The following is a 20,768-nucleotide window of genomic DNA, read 5'->3' on the forward strand; positions in this document are numbered from 1 at the left end:
TACGTATTAATTAGCAAGAGAATATGTGGATTATAAGGTCTGCCAAGCTTTCCTTTATACAGGGGTTGTATAACAGTCCACCATATTAATGTGCGTTAATTGGTTAGATCATATTAGGATGTATACAAAATAAATTTATATATATAGGTAGCTTATTTTGAGGTATATTTTAACTTATTTATGTTAAGGTATGATCTTGTTGGGCCTCACACGAGTCGTTTTGTATCAATTTAAATCTTTCATTTCTTAGATCTCTATTGATAGATCATCCTTGCAAAAAATTAACTAAATCGAAAATCATTTATCTATTTAACTTTGATCAAAAAAATGGACGAACCAAATATTTTGAATAAAACCGTCCATTTGTTTCTGTGTGACATGGAGGCTTTCTTTGCTGCAAAGTCAGCAGATTTGGCAGAAAATGGGTTGTTGGCGATTCTCATGCCTTGCCGGCCGGATACAACCCTTGCTTCAGATTCAGTTCTCATGTTTGACTTTGAGCCTTTGAATGTTTGGGACATGCACTTGCAGATATGGCCAAAGAGGTAAATATAAAAAGAATTAATATTATTTGCTTTGTTTTTGTGTTTTACTATTGTGACAGATTCCCAAGATTTCACGTCAATTTTATTGTTCTTTTAATGTGGCGAAACACTATCAATTAAAATACACTCTTGCTAGTATACTATCTGTCTAATTGTCTCTGCTCATAATGACTAATCCTAGATTAGTAGGTTGTCTTTGATATATAGAGGTTGGTAAATTGCAGGGCTTGGTGAGTGAGGCTCTTTTGGACTTGTTCAATCTACCCATGTACATTCCAAGTGCCACTGAAGTTAAAGGAGTGATGTTGGGTATGAAAAACCTTTTTAGTATTGAGAGGTTAGAGGAAAAAATACTACCCAACCAAGCTTAATACTCCTGATGACATTCGAGTATCCAGCCTTCATGTAAGAGCTGTAATGGAAGGCATCCTCAGAAGTTAGAAGAATTCTCAAAGACACCTCAGTTTACTGGCATTTCGAAGATGGAAAATTTATTTATGCTTGTTAAGCGCAATGCGGTATGTCATATGTAGTCAAATGCTGCCAAAGGACTATACTATACTTGATTATGTCTTCAAAATTCTATACACTTCTGCCTTCTCAGAATGGCTTTATTATCTTCATGGATTTTCTTGTGAAAAAAAATTGTTAAAATTCTCACTTTTTTGTAGAGTCATTAAAGTAGCACATGGACCACATGGTCATGTTGCCCTGAACATGATTCGAGTGAAAAACTTATTATAAACAATCCTTATTGTTTTGATATCCGGTAAGAGTCATAAGAATTAAGGTCCAAGTTGGTTGTATTATATTGTTTACAATGCAGCCACAGGCGTGTTAGAGTTTTTTCAATATAAATATAAAGTTTTGGATGTTTTCAAAAGCATTCATTTGTGTGTTGTGCCCCAAAAGTACCAATTCCACTGTATCTGACCAACAATAAGTTTGTTAAGTTCATTTTATACTCTCTCTTGGATGTGACTTGTTTGTTATCTGACCAACGATAAGTTTAGTACTAAAAGTTTTACGGGCATGGGGGAGTCCTTTGTAATGAATGGTGGCCCGTCAAAACTGATCTTTTGTGATATATATATATATATATACATATATTTTTTTGGTTAACTATACCAGACCTACCAGTCCAAGCCATTGATTATATTTTGTTGGCTACCTGGTATGCTTCAATGCTGCACTCCTAGCAAGCTGATTATTCTGTTATGTTCTGTTCAGTGTTAGCAAATGAACCCAAATAGCAAAAATCACTTGTGAGACAAGACAAGGCGAACCCTTTTTATTGCTAATTAAAGAGGCCTAGCTCATAAGTTCATGACATTGATTCTTAGTCATTGGCATTAATTGCGCTTGAGAAGTACAGAAATTATAGGACATCTCTGGATATCTGGATTTTGAAGAAGTGACGACTCTGCAATTTTCATGGAGAAGTGCTCAAACATTTCATCTATGACATCGCTTCCAAAGTGTTTCCCCATGATTCCCTCAAACGCAGCCCTAATCACCCCAGAAATCTGCTTGGGGCCAGTCTCCTTGATGAGATGATGATCACTAGGGTTGCTTAGTGCCTCCATTTTCTCTATGCTAATTTGCTAAAAATCTCTGTTTCCCTCTATTATACCCCTCAACTCTTTTAATGATGGAAAATATAGCGGGAAGTTGAAAGACTCCACTTTCTCCTTGCTCACTAATCCCTGCAATATATGAGAATGACAATAGCTAGGATCATGATCAGGGTCGTCGGCTATGAGATTGTGGAGACTTGAGGTGAATCATAAAAATGGGTCCTCGACCCTTAATGTATGTGACATAATATATATGTAAGTATAGTAGGAGTAAAGAGTATATGTAAGTATAGTAGGAGTAAAGGGTATAAAATTTGGGGGTCCTAAACCCTACCCTCCGGGCCAGCTCTGATCATGATCTTGAAAAAAAGATGATGGATATCAGAGAATTGAACCAGTTAATTACTTACCATGTTGGCCTTGTCCATCAGGGTAGATTCCAAAAGTTGTAACTGCAATCCACTATTGGTTTCAGAGTACAAGACTCCATCAGGCAGACCTGGTAAGACTAGTGCCATCAGCCCTCCACTCAAAGCTCATGTGCTCTTGGTTGCAGAAACAACCCCATATCCTTAGCAAATTAAGAAGAATAAGCCTCCATAACTTCCTTAGAGCTGCTACTGTAGAGAATCCTCCCAGCATTCCATGCAGGGGAGGTTCTGTCAGTGACCTGTCCCTGTACATTCGAAAGCCAGTTGAGCGCACAAGTTGAATTCACAAAATGAAGGCATGCCTTGGGAAACAACACGCGGTGAAAAGAACCCGGTACCCCTGCTGCAAAGGCATTCCATCTTCGCTCTCCTTCTAATACTTCTCTCTCTTGGAGAAGTATTATACTTCACATAGACTAATGCATTAAGCCTCTCCAAATTATACTTCTCTCTCTTCCTGAAATTCCATAATTCTCCAAATGAAGAGAATCCAAATCTATACTCTCCCCCTCCCCTCCATGACCCTCTCCAATCTCACGAAGCAATTCAGTTTGCCTTGCTTTTGCATCCTTAAATTTTTTCAAAGCTCCAAAGCACTCTAACCTCACAACATTTGGGACTTTGCTGCAAGGTCTCATTCCATTGTGAGTGTGAGCTAAGTGCTCTTTCAGCCTAGAAATACCCCCACTGCATTGTTGATCACAATACTTGCACCTTATATATTTTTCTCCACCAACCTCTTTTGCATACTTCCAAGCAAAATACTTTCGACTCATGATTTTTTATCAAAAAATATTTGTCCAAAACACATCACATATTCACAATACTCACAAGTCACAACAATGCACAATACACACAATATTCACAGAATCACAAATATAATACCAGCAAAAATTCTCAATATTCATTATTCACAACAATTCACAATACTTAGTATTCACTATTCACAATACTCTGCCCAAAACACATCACATATTCATTATTCACTGCACTTCACAATTCCGTGAATTTCACAATATTCAGTTATTCACATAATCACAAATTCAATTCAGTTATACAGATGAGAAGAAATCAAGAAAGTTAGAAACAAACATACAGGATAGTTGTGCCACAGAGATGAATGGGCTCCTACCTCTATTGCCGAGAATGAGAGATCGAGACTCCTAGCTGCGCACATAGATGAATGGGCTCCTACCTCTGCTGTCGAGAATGAGAGATCGAGATTCGAGACTCCTAGCTGCGCACAGAGATGAATGGGCTCCTGCCTCTGCTGCCGAGAATGAGAGATGGATACCCCTTGCTGCACCCAAAGACTGACTCTGTCAGAGAGATTGAGACTTGAGAGAGGAAAGGGCTCCTAGCTGGCTAGCTACGCAGAACAGAGATTGAGACTTGATGAGAAATTGATTACAGAACAGAGATGACTCGATCGATTCAAGTCCGAGACCACCCAGCCGTCGTGTCGTCGTTAAGAGAGAACCCAGAACAGAGAACAGTCTTGAGAAGTTGAGAGAACGGCTGAAAGGGGAAGACTGAAGGAGTTTATTAAACTCTCAGCCCAAAACGAGGTCATTTAGCTAGGGACTGAGTTTTTTTAAAAAATCACGCAGAGCGTCGCCATTCACACCTTCAACGCCTTGTCGTCGCGAGGCGTATGCTATTTGTGCCTTGCCGTCGCCTTTCAGTCATTTTACACAGTCCGGCGACGTCGTGTGCAATCGGCCGCCGCCTCGCTATGACTCACGCCTTGAGGCGCGCCTCAAGCGCGCTTTTGAAAACACTGGTAAGAATAGAAGATGAAAGTATATACCCGTTAATTATGGTGACTACTAGCAAAGAACAAAATTATGGTGACCATCGAATTGCTGCGTTGACTATAGAAAAAGGGCACCTAGCTAGCAAGACAAATAATTCATGCACTTATCAGCAGATTTTGATGAACAGTACGTCATCGATCATCGATCTTCTGCTTAATTATTGTTGTCGATTGTGGAAAATTTGCTCCCATGGCATGACACAAGTTTGAAACACTGCAATGGTGCTCTAGCTTCAAATTAATAATTTAACTGCATTTGTCGGCCCTTGAATTGATCTAGATTAATGATCATGTGACTTTAATTTGTTTTGTCACTTTCTCTTTTTTCTTTTTCTCGAGACATTATAGGATAAGTATAGGAATACAATATTTGCTTCAGGGCTGGTCCTGGGGTAGACAAGACAAGTCATGCAAGTTATTCTCCAGAATTATATAATAAATTTCTACACAAATCATCCAACATTGCATGGCCCATATCAATAGAAGACTCTCCAATTTGCATGCAGCCCAGATTTATAGTAAGCCCAAGGAAGGCCCAACAATCAGCAACTGCATTTTCTCGGTATAGATCTGCTTTCAACTGCATTTTCTTTGCAGTAATGCTATACTTACCACATTTTTATACCACAATTTCATATCATCTTACATGACATTCATACATTGGACACTAAAAATTAAAAAATAAAACCTAAAAAAGAAAAAAGAAATACCCTTCCAGTAAAGTAATGACACATCAGGTGGGATACAAACGTAAGAAAAAAAAATGTGGGACAACTAACATTATTGTTTTCTCTGTATAGATATGTTTTGAAAACTCCACTCCTCATATACTATTACAAAGTATCTAGTTATTGGTTTGAGTTTCTTTTGGGTATTATATATGGGTTGAAACCCAAAACAGCAAAGTTCATAGGATACTATCCTTATTCATGATACGATTCCGATTTTATTTTCAACAACTTTGAATCCTCAAAATTTGATATGTTAATTGCAACTCTTATTCATGATATGTTTTCTACTAACATATTTACTTCTACAATTTTGTATTTCTAATTTACAATTTTATTGTGGCTAATATATTATAACTTTCCATGTTGTAGTGACACTATTCCACACATATATAATTATCAATAATTCGGTCAATTTCTCTTAGCACAAAAACAGTCATTGGTTCATTGTAACATTGATTGATTCATAGGAGACAAAAAGCCAATATCTGCAAAAATTTTTATTTCACAACAACAAATAAGATGACAGCATACAAGCATCGACTATAACATGGGGTTGTAGCTTTGTTTTTTTTTTGTTTTTTTCCTTTTTGATCTAGGGGGTTGTAGCTAGGGGTCGGCAATGGGCCGGGCCGGGCTCGGGCTTGAATTATAGAAGCCCAATAGGGCTTTCGGGCCGGGCCGGGCCGGGCTTGGGCTTTAATATACAAGCCCAAGGCCCGCCCATCGGGCTTTGGCTTGCGGGCTTGGAGGGCCGAGTCGGGCTAGGCCCGAACGGGCGGCCCAAAATAGGCCCAAAGCTTGTTTAGACACATATATATCTTCAAAAAAAATATAGAATTTTTGCTATGTTGTGATTTGAACATGAGACCTCACATAACAAGGTTCAACTCTCAACCAATTGAGCTGACTAGTTTATTTATCAAGTTTGTGAATCATAACATATTTAATAGCTCTTTCATTTGTTTACTTCAATAAATTATATATTAATATGCTTATTAAGTTATTATATAATACTATTATGTTAGTAATAGTGTAATACCATAAATAATAAACTTTTAAAATTATATACAACATTACAACTATAATAAAACATAAATGTATATATGTTTTATTATATATTTTATTACATATTTTTATAAACAAACAATGCAATTATGTTGTCAACGATCCGAACCGTTCAAATTTTAGTTTCTCACTCAAAGATAATTCATGCAAAAAATTAGCTCAATCGGAGATGTAAAAGTGACATAATGGTGGTCGAATTAATGAACGATCATGGTTTTTATAATGATGATCGAATGGGTAGATGAATTTCGATTTAGCCGATTTTTTGTACGGATGATCTTTGACTATAAACATAGAAAATGAACGGGTCAGATTATTGAAATCATGTTGTGGTCTTCATAATTATGGAAACAACAAGGTTTCAACGGGAAAGTTATTAGAATTATACTCTTCAAGTGTATTTATATGTAGAAGCTCACATATTGATCGTGTTTTCAACAATCCGAACCGTTCAAGTTTTAGTTCCCCACTCAAAGAGAATTCTTGTAAAAAATTAGCTTAATCGGAGATGTAAAAGTGACGTAACGGTGGTCGAATTAATGAACGATCATGGTTTTTTTAATGATAATTGAATGGGTAGATGAATTCCGATTTAGCCGATTTTTTGTAAGTATGATATTTGACTATGAAAATAGAAAATGAACGGTCCAGATCGTTGAATTAATGAATTGACGATCGTGGTTTAATAACTTTAATTATAGTTGTATTATAAAAGTTGTATATACACATATACATTTATGTTTTATTATAGTTGTAATGTTGTATATAATTTTAAAAGTTAATTACTTTTTTATTTATGGTATTACATAGTTTACACTATTACTATTTACTAACATTATAGTATTATATAATAACTTAATAAGCATATTAATAATTTATTAGAGTAAACAAATGAAAAGCCTATTAAATATGTTATGATTTCCAAATTGGGCTTTGGATTGGGCTTTGGGCGGGCCTAAACGGGCCGGGCTTCGGGCGGCCCATGGGCTTCAAGGAAATGGCCCAAGCCCAACCCAAGAGACTTTCGGGCCGAGCCGGGCTGGCCCAAATTTCGGGCCAAATTGGGCTTCGGGCCTAATGGGCCTGGCGGGCTTCGGGCCTTGGGCTTTTTGGTGAGGCCTAGTTGTAGCTTAACAAGCCAGCAGTCCATTGACCAGCACTAGCTACTAGCTACTAGCACTTCTTATTACATGGTTAATATATAATAGCTAGGAATATGAAACATTGGAAATTAATTCAGCCCGGCCCACGGATGCATTCAGTTAAGCCGAAATGGGTTGGGCCTGGAGGCGAACCTTAAACCCATCAACTGGAAATGGGTTCATGCTGCCTGAGATCTTGCAATTGGGATTGACTATTTCCCATTTAAACCTTATGACAAGATGGTGCATGAAACTGAGAATCTGGAGGCGAGCGTAGTCCTTTTCAGGACAAATTCGAGGACCGCTCCCAAATGGCATGTTTGTGTAAGGTGGCGGATTCACTTTCTGAAACCTTGTTGGATCAAACTCTTCGGGCGCTGGAAAATATTATGGGTTCATGTTTGTGGTGCTCACTGTCCAGTACACCTACGTAATATTAAATTTCCTTTTTTATTATAAATAAATAAGATATAAAGTAGAGACAGATACAAATAAATACAATATTGACACATTAATTATGAATTTATGATCTAAAAAATTGAGATAATATATAGTTTATATATTTAGTACCACATATGCCCTTACCTTCCAGCCTTTGGGAATTGTATAACCTTCGTAAGTGAATTCGGATGCAGCCTCCCTAAACGTTCCTTGAAGAGGTGGTATGAGTCTCATTGATTCAAGTGCTACGCTCCATGAGTATTTCATTTTTTGCATATCTTCCCAATTGAGTGCCTCACCAGCTTTTTTGGACTTTGCAATCTCCAGTTGTTCTGTACGTTAGTGATTGAAGACAGTAATTTACGCTTAGATTGGTAAATCAGTTAATCGTTTGGTAAATTATGTTTTAAAAAATGTTGTACATGTAAAAAAATAGTATAAAAGTGTTTCGTAAATTTTGAATAGTCTATTGGAACAGTTATGATGAGTAGTACATCGACAACAATTTTTATCCACAACAGTTTTGAAAAGCACGTGAGTGAAATGATGGTTTCAAAAACTATAATGAATAAACCATAATATATTGTAAAAAAAGACAGCTTTTTATTTTTATTTTTTTATCAAACACCAAACTTGCTGTGGCTCACCTAAAATTGTAATACAAAGCTGCTTTTGAATGGCTAACAACAACCCCAAACGGGCCTTACGTTTGGTTCCTACTAACATAGTTTGGTGGAAGCCTTTAACTCATTTCTTTTACCATTTCATTCCCTAAATGTACTTGGCTATTTTGTGGAGAAGTGAGTTTGTACTATTATTCTATTACCTCAATTTTAGGACTTAATTTCCAGAACTTTTAATAAAAAATCTAACATCTCCAAATAATTCCCAATAATCCAAATTAAATTCTAACAACCTCTAATATATTGGTTTGAACGAAGTTTATATTAATTTCAAAAAATCTCAGCAAACAAGGTTGAAATTTATAACAATTTCATAAATTTGCAGAAAACAAAATATATATTAATTTCATTTCAAATTGTGTTTGAATAACAAAAAACAATCAAGGACGTCAGGTGTTGTGAACATAAGTAAGGTTTTGAAATTTTGGGTTCGTGGGTTTTGATATGTCGCTGATCGATCTGTACAAAAGAAAGAGAGAGGATATGGTGGGATGAAGGAGAAGGAGAAGAGAGAGGAATGGATCGGGGAAGAGAATGGATGATTAAAGAAAAAGTGAAATGGGATTGTTTGTACAAGAAAGAGAGAGAGATGTGGCAGAGCAGAGGTGATCACGGGGGAGGGAGGGCAGGCCGGAGAGGGGAGGGTTCTGCATACTCATACCCATTTTTTTTCGTTCCTTTTAGTTTTTTTTTTCTAAGATAATTACCAATACCCCTACTTTTCAACTTCCACCTTCCTATAAAACCCACTTTCTAATTGGGCTTCCCATTAGGTCCAGCTAATTTCAATCCGGCCCACTTTTTTTTTCCCCCCGGTCCACTTGATTTTCTCCGTTTGTCTCTTCGTCTCTCTCATTTCTCACATTCTCTCATTTCTCTCTCTTCATTGTCACTCTCTCTCTCTCTCTCTCTCTCCTCGATGCATTGTCGTTCGACCATGGATGGTGGCGAGACCCACCTCCCCGTGCTCGCCTTTCTTTCTTCTTCCTTCTCATGGCCTTCAATCGTCCATCCACCTAGGGACATAGGCGGATCGACGCCGAGAAGGCAAACTTGACGGCAAATCAACTTGATTTTGGTATATTCCTACTCCTCTGATCATGAGCTTTCTTTCCCCCTTGGTCTTGCTTGTCAATTTTAAGGCTTTGTGATTTTTAAAAATTTTAGGGTTTAATGAAATACTTGTGTAACTTTGTTCATGAGATTTTTAAGAGGGGTTTGGATTCTGGAATTATTAAAAGAAGGTGAAGGTGTTTGGAAGGTGAAGATAGAAACAAGAAAGTTAGGAGACAGCCGCAAACAATGGAGAGGGAGGGTTTGATTAGTTCATGATCATGAATATTATGTAAATCTGTGGAGGTTTAAATGTTTCATGTAGAGGTGTACAACGGCCCGGCCTGACCCATTTAAAGTCGGCCCATTCGTGCTTCGTGCCGTGCTTGGGCCGGCCCAATTAATTATTTTAAGTTTCTATTATTGTTTAATAAATCAAATAGTCTTTGATGTCATTCCATTTTCTATCAAATTTTTTAATTTTCTATTGCTTTCAATCCATTTTCTATCCAATTTCACTACCAAAATAAAAATAAAAAATTAAAACAAGGCTATTAGTAATTTTTTAAAAAATTAAAATTAAAAAAATACTAGTATAAACGGGCCGGTCCAAACCCATAACGGGCTCGGGCTGGCCTAACACAAAACAGGCTCGGGCCGGGCCGGGCCAACGAGATAGAAAACATTGGCCCAGCCTAGCCCATACGTGCCCGGCCCACTTATTAACGGGTCGAGCCCACTTTAAATGGGCCGGGCCCATGTTGGATTCGGGCCGGCCTGGCCCATTGTACACCTGTAGTTTCATGTAGGAATTAAGATGAACATAGAAGCTTCTTTCTAGTTTCTTGTTCTACACCCATATCCATGTCGTGGCAATTTCATACATGTCTACTGGCTGGTGGCAAATGTGGAGTATTATATGTAGACTAGTCTGTAATGAGAGGCACTGATGTATATATACAAGAATGCTCTAAAACTAAATGGTTAGTAAGTTAATACAAAGCTAACCACTCTGTTGGGCCCATTGCATAATGTAATCTCAAAAGCATGGTTTGCATTGATGATCTATTGAGGTATACCCTATTAGGACCCACATGAGTCGTTTTGCGTTGATCCGAACCGTTCATTTTTTACATCTATATTGATAGATCATCCTTGCAAAAAATTAGCCAAATCGGAAATCATTTGCCTATCTAACTTTGGTCGAATAAATGGACGAATCAAATATTTTCGATGAAACCGTCCATTTGTTTTATCAAAGTTAGATAGTCAAATAATTTCCGATTTGACTAATTTTTTGCAAGGATGATCTATCAATGAAGATGATCCTTGCGAACTGTTCGGATCGACACAAAACGACTCATGTAGGTCCTAATAGGGTATACCTCAACATAAATAAGTTGAGGTATATCTCAATAGAAGGAGTCTGTATATATATATATATATATATGATAATTGATGTCGCGGGGGCTTCATTCACCCTTTATGTTGTAATTGGTTTTTTTGCAGAGGATGTATTCATGCTTTGTAGACTAGTGATATATGTAGAAGAGTAGTACTTCCAAATGAACTTCTATTAATTTGTTTTTATGTGTCCTGTTATTTTGAAGTCTCATATATATATATATATGTAAGTACCAAATTATTGTCATTTTCCCTTTCATTTGCAAGGGACCACATGATAGATGAACTATTTTAAGCACATTTTGTATAAGATTTACCTGTCTTGATTTTGTATAACTTTTTTTACATCTTTGATGTTGCACTAATCTGATTAAGAATTTGATCCACGGCTGATAAAAAATTTCATTTTCTTCTTGATTAACAATAACAATACATGATTGTCACTGCCAGATAGTAGCAATATGTGATTGTTACTATCAAATAATTACAATACCTGATTGTCACTGTCAGACAATAGCAATACATGATTGTTACTACCAAACAATTACAATACCTAATTGTCACTGTTCGGCAATAGCAATATGTGATTGTTATTGCCAGACAGTAACAATAAGTGATTGTTACCATCAAACAATAACAATTCATGATTGTCACTGCTAGATAGTAGTAATATGTGATTGTTACTGTGAGACAATAGCAATATATAAGTGATTGTTACTATCAAACAATAACAATACCTAATTGTCAGACAGTAGCAATAAGTGATTGTTCATCATCTTGATTTTTGTGTGTGTTTATGTTGGTTATTAGTATTTAACATGTTACTGCTACATTAACAACTACTTTATTGATTGATTTATAATTGTTAATATTAATGTTCTGAATTGTTACTATACAATAGTAACAATTATATTAACTATTAAAACGCAAAAGATTAAGTTATAGATGTGACTCCCTCATCTTGATTTTTTGTGTTTTATGTTGGTTATTATTTAACATGTTTATAAAATAAAAAATACTTAAATTATGATTTTTTTTTTGTAGTTTGTGTATCAATTGGCATTGAAATGAAGAAAAAGAAAATTGAAGAAGAAAGAAAAAATGGCATTTAAAAAAATTATGTTACGATGTTACTGTAGCTCCAGATTTTTAAAAAGTGGGCTAGCTGGAATATTAATTGTAGCGTGTGGATTGTTGGATCATGAATATTTCTCAAGTGAGCTTTATAAAAAAAAAGCTCTTTAAAAAAAAACTATATTTGAATTGTTAAATAATTTTGCCCCCTAAAGTTGGCCATGTGCGAGACATGTGACCAACTTAACAGATATTTTAACGGACTTAACGAAAAATCCTTGATTGAGATTAACAGTTAATTATATTCCTTAATTGGAACAAATTGAAATCGGAATCCTCAACTGCAAAATAGGGAATTGTTGAATGTCCTTTTGCTAAAATTTTCCCAATAATTTTTGGAGAATTATTAGAGGTTGTTAAAATTTAATTTGCATTATTGAGAATTATTTGCAGATGTTATAATTTTTATTAAAATTTTTGAAAATTAAATCGTAAAATTGAGGTCATAGAATAATAGTACTACTCGAGATGAGTCCGTAGGATTTTTCGAAACATTTTTTGGATTCCTGAGCTATTTTTAATGAAACTTTGAAGTTAGGGTATTTTAGAAGAATAGAAAATAGGAAAATGCTGACGTGGTAGGCCATTTTTGACGAAATATCTAACAGAAGGTAACAAATGGACCAAATTGATGTGTGTGGTAAATATGGAGGACCACATTGAGTGAAAATGCACTTTAAAGACCAAATTGATATTTTGGTCAAAGTTGAGGGACCATTTGTGATAAAAAACTTAAATTTAATTGGTCTTGGTATTCTGGTAATAGTTGTGACTTAATAAACAAGCAATGTTAGAATCAAGGATTTGCATGCTACAATAGCTACAATCTAAAATAATGTGACATTATAAATAAATAATACCAATAACAATCATTATTTGTTATGACACATTCACTTGTTCTAGACAAAATTGTACATATGCAGCTCATCTCGCTACTCCTCATCGCTTTTGCTTTTAAGCTCCATGTTGCCATTTTGATTCCTATTTCCTCTATGGTGTCCATTATTCTGGGCACAATTGCACCTGCCGTGACCAAATTGATGGCACGTATCACATTGCCTCCTCGTTTGCCTCCTGTGTTTTGCCTTGGTCCTCACAATGTTTGATCTCTAACAATGTTGTTGGGTCAAATTTCATTTCAACCCGAGCGAAGGTTGGTATCTTCTTCTTGCTTCACAAACCCTTCTAATAATGGTGCTAACCTAATTAATTCATTATTCAACAACCTGAAACCTTCCTCTATCCTAGAAGTGAGGAAAGACAGTTTGTTGCAATATGTACTCAAATAACTGTACCTCGCTAATTCTCGTCCTTCGTTGGGAATAATGATGTCGGCCAGTGCAAAACTATAAGCTGATTCTGTTGCTGACTTTGTCCATCTCTTAAGAATAAGTGATTCTAGAAACTCATTCAAATTCTCATGTTCCTTTACATTAAATACATGACAACATGGGAAGCCCTGTGATTTAAGGAGATTGCATGTGCAATTTATCAACGGGTTGCTTTTGATGTGGTGGTATAAAACTTTGTACTAAATAGCTTCTTCACCGTATTTATGTATAACATACATACGACTTTCCCCAAAAGGTTCAAGCTGCGCGGTCACAAGTGCAACAACTTTATTTATCTCCTACCTTACTAACTTGAACACATTGTCGGTGTACAAGTTTGCTGCATGCTGCTCCAATGCAATAAGATGAGTTGTCAGGACCTATTGCGAATTCTTCATGTTAAAATCTTCACACACATTTGTATTTCTCAGGTGTGCCAACCCTCTGTCAATAGTTGGGATAACTTCAAACAACTCCGGACCACTTTTGAGAAATTCCTTGACAAATTTGTTCATGCCCTCACACCGTTGCGTGCTATGCATTCTACCCCAAAAATGACGTCTACAATATCCTTTGGCCCATTTGTGACGAATCTCAAACATATTATCCAACCACTCTGATTCACCAAATTCTGCAACCATCCTCATCCACCGCATTTCAAACTCATAGGAGCTTGAGGTGGCCCACATACATTGTTTGAAAGATTTAATCAAGTTCACCTCTATCAAGTTTTGTGCTAAATTCTTCGTAATGTTCCATTTACATAGACTATGTAGAACTACGGGAAGAAATGCCTCTATGGCATTGCGCATAGCAGGGTCTCCATCGATCATTACCGATTAAGGCTGCTTGTCCCTCATGCAAGATATGAAGGTCTCTAACAACCATGTGTATGCCACCGTGGTCTCGTTCCCAAGTATCAGACATCCAAAAATTGTACTTGATAGATGGTTATTTGCACCGACAAACAACACAACACTAGAGGCTTCTCATAATACTTGGTCTTGTAAGTGCTATAAAAAAGCAAAACATCTCCAAAACAAGTGTAATCCACTAAAGCATGTGAATCTCTCCAAAACAAGTTTACCAGCTTGTTTTCCTCGTCCACACTATCTTATAAAATAGTTCGAGGTTAGTGGCGACTTTCCCACTCAAGTATGCAAGTGCAGCTTCAATGTCACCCTCAAAAAGGATTTCTCAACGTCTAGAATTCACCTTATTGTACAAATCCTTGATCGTGTAACTAACACTACGATACCCTCCTGCTCGGTCGACCATGTACTCGTATATTAATTTGGCATGTTCTAATTGATACACCTCGCATTGAAGTGGCCTGTGCAAGATCTGCGTCCGGGACAGAGTGGTATGATCATATTAGAGGAGCCTCGTGCGGCGTTGCAAGTGGGTGGTTGTGTTGCACACATAATTTTTTCACAATATAACAATCAGTTTTCATACATAATGCATAATGCTGCTAGACAATTAAACCTTGTGATGCCCTGAGATATTGCTTCTTATTCGGCGAGTTTACATACTTCTCAACTCTTTCGCCTTCCTTGTCACAAATCCATAATCTACTTCTAAATTTATCAGTCACCACAAATTGTCTCTCATCACGTACTCTAACACCAAATCTCATTGCTAGCGCATAATCTCTGTAAAACTTCTCTGCTTCCTCCAGTGTCTTAAATTTGGTGCAAGTCATTAGTGCTCGTCGAGCTCGTGCAGCCTGAATTGCACACCTATTCTCACGAGGAGCCAGTTGAGCTCCTCGAGGCTCACGAGCTCGTCCCCGTTCTTGTTGAGCTCTCGAATATCCGGTGCAAGTCATTAGTGCTTAGGGGAGACATTATGTGGATTGTTGTCATGCATAGAGACTAATACAACATGCACATCTATATGTATATTAAATGAATAGGCTTTACGTTATTATGGTTAGAAAGGTGGGGTGGGGTGGTATTTATAGGCGGATATGGATATGAGTTTGGTCAGTTTGGCCTATGCTTGTACGGGTATGGACCGTGTGGGTTGTATAGAAGATGATAAATTAAAATTTTGTAGTCATATTTAATGTGGCTCAGATTGGTCAAGAGTTGCATGAAGTTTCGTGGTTATGGGGATGAAAGAGATGTTGGGGGGTAGAAATATATTCCATTACTTGGTTTTAAACAATTCCAAGAAGTGGAATTCTCTCTCGCCCATAATTTCTTAATTGGCGGGGCTTCCAGAAGATTCCTCCCTCACAGGAATAATCTCTAGCTAGTGCAATTAGTAGTTTTGCAATGAGAAAGAGTACAAGCAAGGAACAATAGTTAAGATGTGATATCAGTGCCATGAAAGTGTCGAGTACTGGACTTCGAAACTAGAAGCTCGTCGAATAGGCTCAAAATCATCATGCAAAGTCAATATTAGAATTGCGGTAATTTTTTGGGGTGACCGTCACAACATTACGTGATTTTATTAATTAAGTTATTTTTTGGTGTGACCATCACAACATTACGTGATTTTACTAATTAAGTTATAAAATGAGCGGATGATTTTGACTCCAAAATCTTAAAATTGAATCAGTAGTTTAGTGGAGCATGTCGAACTGTTACTACACATGTTGTAGTATTTAATATGAAGTTTAGTCGCTGAAATTATTCAATGGTTAACTACATTTATGCATATTCTATAACGCGTCTCACTTCATGTATTAAAAATTTATAAATGTGATTTTATATACACTCAAAAAGTATTATGAATATATTCTTTTGTTTTTCTCACAAGCTAAAAAATTTATAATACACAATTAAAATGATAAATAAAAGAAAACAATTTGTTATGTGAAAAAAAAAAAAAAAAAAAACCACGCGGCATCAAAATTTGAAAAGGGAAAAAGGGAGAAAAAAGAGTGATGTTTGTGGGTGTACTCGTGTATCATTGCTTGATGGCATTATTATTCTTTGAGCAAATTATCTGTAAGTACCTTAATTATACACTGATTTTCAATTTAGTACCCCAAACTTTAAAAATTTTGACAAACAACACCTTAACTTTCATTTTGTGTCAAAATAGTACCTCTGTTAGTTTTTCTGTCAAATAATTGTTATATGCTGACGTGGTAGGGGTACTTTCATCTTTTTACCCACATTTAAAATATAATAATATTTTAAAAAACTTTTGAATAAAAAAAATTCTTAAAAACTTACAGATAAACTTAATTAAAAAAAATAAAAAAAAAATTTGGGGAGGGTCGGGTTAGTGGGGTGAGGGGGCTGGGTTGGGGTTTTGGGTAAAGGGGGAGGGGTGAAGGGGGTGGGTCGGGGAGGGGGGTTGGGTAAGGTGGCTGGGGGGAGGGGGTGAGTCGGCAGGGAGAGGGGGGATGGGGGTGCGACGGGGCTGGGGATGGGGGGAGGGGGTGCGCCGGGGCTCTAGGGTGTAGGGGACAGGGGGTCGGGTAGGGACATGGGGGAGGTGTTCTAGCAGGGAGAGGAGGAGGGGGGTGGGCGAAACGATGGGTGGGAGGGGGCGGGTCGGAACGATGGGGGTTGGAGGGGTGGGCTGGGTGGGGGCGGGAAGGGGAGGGCTGGGTGGGGGCTATGAGAGGAGGGGACGGGGCTGGGATTGGGTGGCTGAGGCTGGGTGGGGGGTGGGCATGGCTGGGGAAGGGGAGGGGGTGGGCGTGGGGGAAGAGGCCGGGGTGCGACGGGGACTGGGGTGGGGGGGAAGAGGGTGGTCGGGCAGGGAGAGGGGGGAGGATAAGGGGGGCAGGCTGGGGAGGGGAAGGGGTTGGGAGGGAGAAGGAGAGGGAGGGGAGGGGCTGGGTGGAGGGGGGGCGACGGGGCTGGGGGTGGGGGAGGGGTGCGACGTCGGGTTGCGAGAGAAGGGAGGATGGGGGCGGGCTGGGAAAGAGGAAGGTGGAAAAATAATTTTTTATTTTAATTTATTTTAAGAAATAATAATTAATAATTAAAAATTTAATGTTTTAATTGTTTTAATGTTTATTTTAAAGTTTTAATTTTTTAATTCAAAAGTTTTTTAAAATATTATTATTTTTTAAATGTAGGTAAAAAGACGAAAATGCCCCTGCCACGTCAGCATATAACGGTTTATTTGACAGAAAAACTAACGGAGGTATTATTTTGACACAAAATGAAAGTTAAGGTATTTTTGTCAAATTTTTAAAGTTGGGGTACTAAATTGAAAATCAGTGTATAATTGAGGTACTTACAAATAATTTAACTATTATTCTTTTGTTTTGGTGAAAAGTATCACGCAATTGTTTTGGACAACGCGGCTTATCTTTCAGTTGGACTAAGGAACACATGGCTACTGCTACACGTAGATATCCACAAAAATACAAGACTCCTAATCACCAAGGAATTAAATTTTGAATTTCAAAAAATTAAAAAAATATGAAAATTTTCAAAAAAATTTCAATTTCATTGAAAATTTAAACTAAAACAATTGTTTGATAATTTTGTTTCGGTAATATTTCGAAACCTCAAAAAAATAGAAATTCCCAAGAAATTTTTGAAATTTAATTCCATGCTGACCACCCAAATGAAAAAGAAAGAAAATAATTTTTTTCTGAGGAAATTAATAATTTTGCTCATGAGTTTCAGCTAAAGTAAAATGAGTTGGTTGCTTTTTATAAATAAAAAAAAAAAAACAATTTCTAGAACGGCACAATGAAGGAAGCATGAGATTCTTTAATGAAAGAAACCGCGTCCTAAATCACGAAGCTTCTATTTTATTTCTTTTTGCGTAAACCAAGAAAGTGTTATGGAATCGTTGGCAACCGTCTATACGATACAATGGGTGAGAGAGAGAGAGAGAGAGAGAGAGAGAGAGAGAGAGAGAGAGAGAGAGATTTATAAAATCTAGAAAAGCCATACAAAACATTCGATAGCTGTTATTTACACCTTTTTTTTTTTTTTTCTTTTGCACACCTTTTTCTCCTACATATCTCTTACTATCTTCTAAAATTTTAAATTTTCCTTTAACACACTCTTTTCATTACCAAAATACCTCAATCTCATTAATTTTACTAAATTTCTCCCTACACACCCACCCAACTCAAACACTATACAGCTCATAAACACACCCCAACTACCCACCCCACCCCAATCCCACCTCCCAACCCAAAATTGCCGACACAGCTGTTGGTGAAGAGCGTCGATAGTGGAACATAATCTGATCAAACATCATTTGCTTCACTGATTTTCTCCTAGCGGGAAACACACTTCCAAGTTTTGGCTTGAAGCATGAGTTGTGCTGTGTCTCTGTCAAGACCATCCCCTCCTCCTTTGTTGAATTGAGCAGCTTCAACTTCACCACCTTCTCAGCCTCCACCTTCTCAGCCTCTTTCTTGTCCTTGCAGATGACCTGTTCTTCCCCATTTGGGATCTTCTTTTTCGGACCTCTCTCTCTCTCTCTCTCTCTCTCTCTCTCTCTCTCTCTCTCTCTCTCTCTCTCTCTCCCGCAGTAGGTTCGGCAAACTAGTGCCGAAACCGGTTGTTTCCTTTGGCAGGTACTCACCGAACAATCCTGTTCTATTCGGCAGATGACTGCCAAACGAAACAACTAGTTTTGGCAGACCAGTGCCGAATGACATGCTCAGGTCGCCATCCTTGGTTCTTGCTTGAAGGGGGAAGGAGGGAGCTAGGTAGGGGCGAGAGAGAGATTTGAGGAAGGAGGACATGTGAGATTGCTTAAGAAGCGTTTCATATACTCCTATACGAAGTTTTGACATCCAATATCTTTGTTCTTTTTATTATTGTTTTTGGCGTAATTGGTTTAAAAAATAATGCACAATGTGAAGAGACTTGTGATCTTTCTAAGCATCATTCACATGTTTTTTTCTTGTTTTTAGATTAGTATCTTATCGATCACCATAACTTTCGTGGCACTACAACGACCCTTCTAAAGATGACGAGTCTTGATTTCAACCTATTTCTTGGTCACTATATTTTGCTCTTAGGAAATAAAGTCCAGGTTTTTTCTCACTTCTTTGTAACTCTGAGTCGAAAACAGAGCATAAGATGAAGATGAAAAGGAAAAAAAAAAAACCCACAAATCTGGTGGGTAAGAGCATTGGAAAGAAAATTAAATGTCTCTTTTACATTGTAGTCTTGCAGAGTCTATACTAATCAGGTGAAAGGTTTATGTCTTTATATTTGCTTATTTACTTATAACATTTCACAGTCAATCAACTGATTGCCAACCATTCAGTTTTATGTGCTTTTAAGTTGGTGAAGGGGGGAGGGAGGGAGCTGGGTTGTGTTTTCAGACAAAGACAGAGATAAGGAGGGAGGGAGAGAGATGGGGTGTATAAGGTGAGTTTTTTTTTAGTGCTGCTATTTGCACACCCCCACCAACTTATTTTGTGAAATTACTTAATTGACACAAAACGAAATTACCTTAAAGGACAACCCACATCATTTGAAAAAAAAAAAAAAAAAAAAAAAACACACCTCACCCTCAACCTCACCTCCAACCACAACCAAAACACACCCCACCTGTGACCCTACCTCCATCCCAAAATTACCGACACTCACCTCCCGCCGTCAACCCGCTTTCATCGCCACCATGCATCATCTCTCCACCATAGCCATTGAAAGTTGGAGGCATGCCTTAACCTAAAATTTTTGGATTTGAATGTAAATCTAATGTTTTCTTATCTAATTTCAATTGGTTAATCAATCCCAATACCTTTTTCAAATTAACAGTAGTGAGTTAACGGCGACTTCGACGGCTGAGTTGACGGCGGTGGTGACGTCTCAGATGATGATGTTGGTATATAGGGGTGTGTTCTTGGCTAGGATCGGGTGGGCGTGAGGTTGGGGGTAGGGGTGTGTATTGTTTGAAAGGGTTGAGTGAGTGTATTGTTTGAATGGATTGGATGGAATGTGTAAGAAAAATTTGGTAAGATTAATGAGATTGGGAGTATTTTAGTAATGAGGTGGGTGTGTTAAAGAGAAATTTTACATTTTTAAAAATGGTAAAAGGTGTGTAGGAGAAAAGTGTATGCAAAAAAAAAAAAATTAAGATGTGCAAATAGCAGCTCTTTTTTTTCTTTCAAATAATGTGGTTGTCCTTTAAAGTCTTTTTTCTTTGTGTTAATTATGTAAATTCACAAATTAAGTTTTTAGGATATACAAAAGAAAAAATGTGTGCAAATGACAGCACTCAAACATTCACTTGAAAGCTAAAACTTATTGTTTCTAGAAGAAGGTATTAAATCTCAATTTATCAATACCAAATTACAAAGTTGGAAATAAATGAGGTGATTTCCACACTCTACTTTTAATATTATTTTCATAAATTTTTTTAATTGTATTACAAATCTGCCCTTCCAAATCTTACCAAAGGCACTCGGACTTCTCTTCTTCTAATCTTCTTCTCCATTAATAGTGCAGGCAATGGGATAT

The 20,768-nt window shown here is 37.2% G+C and overlaps 1 protein-coding gene and 2 pseudogenes across 1 annotated transcript; all 3 read right to left on the reverse strand.

Moving 5' to 3' along the window:
- Window positions 1-1,897: 1,897 nt before the first annotated feature.
- LOC147286405 (loganic acid O-methyltransferase-like) lies at window positions 1,898-3,329 on the reverse strand (annotated as a pseudogene).
- A 10,404-nt stretch (window positions 3,330-13,733) lies between these two features.
- On the reverse strand, window positions 13,734-14,186 carry LOC147286406 (protein FAR-RED IMPAIRED RESPONSE 1-like). The gene has a single exon (XM_086240755.1). The coding sequence runs from the start codon at window positions 14,184-14,186 to the stop codon at window positions 13,734-13,736; it is 453 nt and encodes a 150-aa protein (XP_086096881.1).
- Window positions 14,187-14,192: 6 nt separating this feature from the next.
- On the reverse strand, window positions 14,193-15,184 carry LOC147286407 (protein FAR1-RELATED SEQUENCE 5-like; annotated as a pseudogene).
- Between the last annotated feature and the right edge of the window lie 5,584 nt (window positions 15,185-20,768).

The sequence above is a fragment of the Dryas octopetala genome, chromosome 4, assembly GCF_963921425.1.
Source record: "Dryas octopetala chromosome 4, drDryOcto1.1, whole genome shotgun sequence".
Taxonomy (NCBI): Eukaryota; Viridiplantae; Streptophyta; class Magnoliopsida; order Rosales; family Rosaceae; genus Dryas; species Dryas octopetala.

What these genes read in the sequence shown, in the direction of transcription:
- LOC147286406 (XM_086240755.1), bottom strand. Translation starts at nt 14,186, where the DNA reads ATGATCGATGGAGACCCTGCTATGCGCAATGCCATAGAGGCATTTCTT.